Genomic DNA, 6,260 nt, shown 5'->3' with positions numbered 1-6,260 from the left:
TAAACGGGCATTAAAGAAGATACGCCTTAGGCCTCTTCGTTGACAAAAATGATAGCAACAAAGGAAGCACACAAAAGCATACGAAACAATTAAAAAAAGTTATAAGGAGTTAAGAAAGGGACTTAAATAAAGTCTCCATTATATCAAAAGTCTCTATTACATCAAAATCCTTAAAATATATCTCATCCTATGAGAGAAAGTTGTCTGAAAGGCCATGAGAAGAGCTATCTCTCCGACTCCTTCTTTTCCTTGCCCTCGGAATCAATCTCGCAAAATCCAATCTCCCCAGGGGTTGTGATGTTGAAAAGCCATTATAGTCAGCTGGTTGTAGTCCTCAGCCAATGACACAGCTAAGCAGTATACTTGCACCTTCACGAAGGCCCACCTTCAGTTGTTTTTCGAAAGATATGATGATATTGTTAGTGTATTTGCCCTAGGCCATTATCTTGGACTTTTTTGTATGTCATTTTGGTTATTAATAAAAGAGGTTTTTATTATTATCATTATTATTTGTTTGCATGTTACGTAATAATGATTAACATCCCTAGTTAGTTATTATTATGTTGATAATAATAAAATATAGCTAGTATGATTATTGATTGATAATCATGAGATGATTATGTATATGTTGATATAATTCAATAATCATAGACACTTGTTAGAGAACAAAGTATTGGATGGACCTACATTGAGATCACTACATGGGTTACTATCATAAGTGAATCTCAAAGTAGTTATGTCTTAATCCTTTGACTTGAGATTGTCATAGTTTCCAACATAAGGACTATTATGTTTTGACATAACCAAACATTGTCTTTAATCGGACAGTCATAAAGGTTATGATTGAGCATAATAGAAATTATGTAGAGGATACTTAACAATTAAGATAGGATTTGTCTCTCTCTTTGAGAGAGATATCTCCTGGGTCCCTCGATAAGTGAGACTGAAAAATGCATAGCCGTGCTCAAATGAATTGATAGTGTGATCAATATCATTTGAATTTATCAGTCTACTTAGAGATCGAGAAATCATAAGTTTGAACATTATAAGTTTGACATTGACCATGACTTATGTTCAAACTAGATATCGTGTGACAAAGGTATTAATACATGTTCTATTTATTAGCCTTTATCGGACTATTGATCCTCATATTAGTTGGGTAGTCATAATATCTTGCTAGAGGCCACTTATGACTTATGGGCCTTGTGGGACTAGGCCTATTGCTAATTAATGTGAACCTATTGGGTCACACACAAAAGAACGTTATTGATGTGCTATAACATATTAATGGGCTAAAAGCCCAAAGCCCATTAATATAATTAATAATAATAAAGTGTTATTATTATTAATTATTAATATAATTAATAATAATAAAGTGTTATTATTATTAATATTAATTGATAATAATAAAGTGTTATTATTATTATTAATTATTTATTATTATAAGATAATAATATTTAAAAGATCTGCAGTCTATCTGTAACTGTTACAGATAAAGGACTCTATCACATAAGATATTTGAGTATCTGTGAGATTGTGATAGTGGGCTCTGAACACAACTCTTTTAGGAAAAGAGTTGTGGGAAACAAAAGACTGAAATATATAAATACTCCTTCTACGAATTGTGGAGTGATGATGGTTTTTAGAAAATTCAGTCTAACAGTTGCAGATTGTGGAGCACATAATCTATCCATCCTTGAGAGAGCTAGCATTCTAGAAGGATAGAAGATGTTCGTGTGGATACCATTGAGGGTGTTCGTTTGAAAAGGCAGCACCATCAATTCGGCATTGTATCTTCTCGACGAGATTAACAGGTTAGTCTCATATCCTTCATTTGAAATAAACGAAGCACTCGGATTCTGGAAAAGGAAATAAGAGATTTTTATTTTTCTGCTACGCAATTTGGGTTACAATAATCTCTGGATTTCCCAACATATATCCTCCATACAGATTTGGTAGATCATGATGATATCGTCCACACTGATTTGGTTACCTCAGTCGACAAAGCATTGAATGCCGCACAGAAGATAAAGTGACTATAGGCAAGAGAAACAATGCTCACAACTGAGATCATGCCATGTGTCCTAAATCGGAAAGACAAACAGTCACCTTCAAACTTAAAGAGTCGAAGATCGGCGGAAAACCTCTAATGTTACATAACATTTGCTCAAAGTAAGCTATGAGTTGTCACCACAAAATAGGAACCACGTGGCAGGGATCTGACAAGTGAGAGACGCGGTTCCTCTACAGAAAGGGAGACCCATACATTTTAACACCCGGACCATCATCAAGACTCGCCCTCCCCTGATAGGCTGAGTCTTGGCACATGGTTACCGTTACTAGGTACATTCTTGTTTTGTCTATGATTGTGGGATCACCAACCCATTAGCTGGCGATATCCATTATCGAGCATCTGGCTGCATCATCGCTGGATTCTCAGAAAATGCTATATTTATCTCCATCTTTTTACAGTATAAAAGGGGAAACGATCACAAAGGTAAAAGTACGTTATTCTCTAATACTAAAACTCTAAGCAATTTATTGCATTCTCTCTACTCATAATGATACTGACTTAAGTGTTGGAGTGGCCGCCGTGGACACCCACCACTGCCTCATAATTTTTCTCCCTTGTAGGTTCTAGCCAGTCACAACATAATCCCATTCCGACCACATTATCAATCTAATCTCAGCAACATTAAGAACTAAAGTCTAATTTATCCTTTAGAAAGGGATAATATATATATATTTTTATGCTTTTAGTTGCAAGAAATAAATTGAATGATATATAATTTAAACGATTAATTATAAAGAGATTTAAATATTCAATTCTAAAAATACACCCAAATTCAGAGAATAAAGTATAATTTATCTTAAAATTTTAAGCTTTTATTTGTTGGGATAATTTTTTATTATGAGATTTTTTTAAAAAAAATGGATAATAAGAAATAGTTTTTAGTCAAATTGAAAATTAAATTAAATCTTATTAATATCACTAATTTTATTAATATTCATTGTTTTTCAAAATAAATTACTTTTCATAAGAAAAAATAGAGTATATTAAGTTGAATTTTAAAAAGTATAAATTTAGTTTATCAAATGTTTTTTTTTAGTTTGATTTTTATTCATTTCAAATTCGATTCAAATATTAATAAATATGGTTTTGATTTATTTAGTAAATGAGGTAAAATAAATTGAGATTTTATAAGTTTAATTCTAAATAGTTTATAAATAATTTAATTCATTTAAATTTATAATAAATTTTAATTTAAAATTAATAAATTTTAAATTAAATAATTTTAATTAAATAAATATACATATGTAAACCTATCCGTACAATATGTGAAAAATAAATTCATGAGCTGAACTTCTGCAACCTTTAAGAGTGTAATAAAATTTGAGAGTTTAATTTTAGAAGGCTTAATTTAACTCATGAAAATTTATGCAGAGTCAAGTTTAAACTCAATTCTTTTGTGATATTGAATTTAGACTATTTAACGAATTTATTCATGAGTCTACTCAACAAGTCAATTCATTAATCTATTTATAAGTTTAAGAGTCAAATTTATGAATTTTAACAAATTGAATATTAAAAATTTTAAATTCAGCATAAACGAGACTAAAAGTTGAATTTAATCTTAACTCATTTAGAAAATGAATCGTGCCGACTATATTTTTATAAAGCCAAATCTCAAATAACTTATATTAATTAATTTGAGTTATTTACATCCCTCCAATCATAAAGCTTGTAAAGCTTGTTTTAAAAGTGGGCTTTTTATTTTTGGGTTGATGAACCTTCAACAAAGACAAAAATTGTGAAAGAAAATTGCATGGGCCTTATCTACATACAAAGAAAAGCAACTATCTAGCGGCCCCAAGTTTATGATTTCATTTTAAAACTGAAGCGATCAGAATTGCAGAATTTCAATTTTTAAACGAAATCTATATTTGCCGAAGATCCAAATGTTGGATTTTCCAATTGTAATTTAAAACAATATTAAAAACTAAATATATTATTTTTTATTTGTTTTAATTAATTGATGATGCTCTGTACAAATTTATTGTCAAAATGTTAAAGAAGTTATAAATAAAAAATAAAAAAGGAACATTTCATTATGTTAAATTTTTTTAACCATTATAAAATATAGTCCTAACACATAATAAGAGAAGGCATCTTGATTTAGGGAGCTTCTATGGTAGATTGGTTGAGCTATCACCTTTTCATCTACACTTTCTTATATTAAGCATCATTTAAAGAAGTGAAATCGTCAATCTCTTTCACTGTTAGAATTAAATTATGATAAAACTCATTCCCATAGAAAATGTATTAGTGTAGATTATCATCATAACTATTTAGAAAATAGATATTACTTCAACAATAATTATTTTTATTCTTTTATTTGAAATTAAAAAATTGATAAAAATTCAATTCAATTGATTTTTTTTTATTAATTCTCTTATTTATGGAGGAAGAATTTAATTTTTTTTAACTTAAAAATTTTTTATTTTTAAAATAAATTAAATTTTTATGTGATTTTATAAAAATTTATCTGAATTTATTTTTACTGTGAATTCTCAAATCTAATCTAATAATTATTAAAGTTAAATTTAGTGAATTTTACTATAAAAATACTATTTTTTTCCTAGTAGCATCTAAAATAATATTCCCTTTCTCTAATCTTATTATAAAATTCATTTGGAGTTTCATAAAATATAATAAATTAAAGATGTTGGTGGTGGCGATGGTGATATTTGAAAATGATGAAAGTGATTTTTTTGTATTTAATGGAAATTTAATACTTTTAATGATAATTGATAATACACAGAAGTTTTTTTTACTATAAAAATAATTATTTTTAAGATAAAAATGCCAAAGTTTTTTAATTATTTAATTACACTTGAAAAAAATAAGTCAATTAAATTATCGTACATTAGCATGAAGGCTATAAATATATATCTACTTGATATGTGAGCTATTTTTTTTTTTTTTCATGTCTGTTTGATTAATGTATAAATTTATTTTATAAATTAATTAATATATAAAATGTTTTTAAATATGGATTTTTTCACATAATATTTGGACCTCCTATATATAAATAAATAAAATAAATAAATAGAACCTCCCTCATATTTATATATACGATTTATGTCAAACCTCAGAGCAGCTCATCCTCATCCCAAGTCTTAACAAAATAACCTATTAGTGATCTCGGATCAATAGAGAAAAAGGACCCCACATTATCCATGCAAGTCCAACGTGGCACAAACCCATTGATCGACAACCCATCCATGCAATCTTCCTCTTCCACAAAATCTTAATCATATCTACCAAATTTTCAATAGTTTTCTGTTTTCTGCTTTGTTATTTTCTTCCCATATACCTGATATGATCTGTTCATTCTAAACCAACAAGAAAAAGAAGAAAGAAAATGGCAACTACATTTCCTACCTCTTCAACTTCAACTGTGGTTGGGCTGGGCAGTAGCTCACTGTCATCTCGTAGTCCCATTTCTTCACCCAAGAGAGTCTCCCTTAGCTCAGGTACAATTAGTACAGCATTTCATTTCTAGCTACTTTATATATATGCAAATTAAGATTAATTGTTATATATCTGTCTCAGGGTTTGTGAAATCAGCAGTGACAGAAAGAAACCTACTGAGACAAACAGGTGCTAATGGAGGAAAGTTCATGTGGTACGTAAGTGTTAATTAAATAATTAAACTAATAATGACAAGTTATATTGATAATCGAATTGGGATTTTGTTTGTTGTGTGAGAAGCTTTGAGAGGGATTGGCTGCGAAAGGACCTGAATGTGATAGGGTTTGGGTTGATAGGGTGGCTAGCTCCTTCAAGCATACCAGCCATCGATGGGAAGAGCTTGACTGGTCTCTTCTTCGAGAGTATTGGCACTGAGCTTGCCCACTTCCCCTCTCCTCCTCCTCTCACTTCTCAGTTCTGGTAATTACTTCAATTCATTTCTCTCAGAATTTTTCAAAAATCTTTGATTGTAATATGATTGATTTGAGCAGGTTGTGGTTGATCACATGGCACTTGGGGCTGTTCTTGTGCCTGACCTTTGGGCAGATTGGGTTCAAAGGAAGGACTGAGGACTACTTTTAATTATGTTAATTACTGTTATCTGTATTTGTAATCTCTAATTGCCTGAATCACAATACTTCTCTTCGTTTCCTCTCTCCCATGGGTGTAATGAAATGCCACTTCCACATTAATAATTAATTTAATTTACTAGTATTGTGTCCTA

General features: G+C 29.8%; 1 protein-coding gene across 1 annotated transcript; it reads left to right on the top strand.

Annotated features, from left to right (window-relative positions):
• The first annotated feature begins 5,156 nt into the window (after positions 1–5,156).
• On the top strand, positions 5,157–6,260 carry LOC110613111 (photosystem I subunit O). Its single transcript, XM_021754062.2, has 4 exons — positions 5,157–5,538; positions 5,618–5,690; positions 5,777–5,956; positions 6,028–6,260. The coding sequence occupies exons 1-4, from the start codon at positions 5,427–5,429 to the stop codon at positions 6,116–6,118; spliced, it is 456 nt and encodes a 151-aa protein (XP_021609754.1). The 5' UTR covers positions 5,157–5,426; the 3' UTR covers positions 6,119–6,260.

This window comes from Manihot esculenta, chromosome 4 (genome assembly GCF_001659605.2).
Source record: "Manihot esculenta cultivar AM560-2 chromosome 4, M.esculenta_v8, whole genome shotgun sequence".
NCBI lineage: Eukaryota > Viridiplantae > Streptophyta > Magnoliopsida > Malpighiales > Euphorbiaceae > Manihot > Manihot esculenta.
Note: the sequence above shows the minus strand (reverse complement) of the source record. Positions and strands in the feature narration are given on the sequence as shown.

What these genes read in the sequence shown, in the direction of transcription:
- LOC110613111 (XM_021754062.2), top strand. Translation starts at nt 5,427, where the DNA reads ATGGCAACTACATTTCCTACCTCTTCAACTTCAACTGTGGTTGGGCTG. An exon ending in GAGAGTCTCCCTTAGCTCAG is followed by an intron (nt 5,539 to 5,617) that starts GTACAATTAGTA and finishes TATCTGTCTCAG; the next exon opens with GGTTTGTGAAATCAGCAGTG. An exon ending in AATGGAGGAAAGTTCATGTG is followed by an intron (nt 5,691 to 5,776) that starts GTACGTAAGTGT and finishes TTGTGTGAGAAG; the next exon opens with CTTTGAGAGGGATTGGCTGC.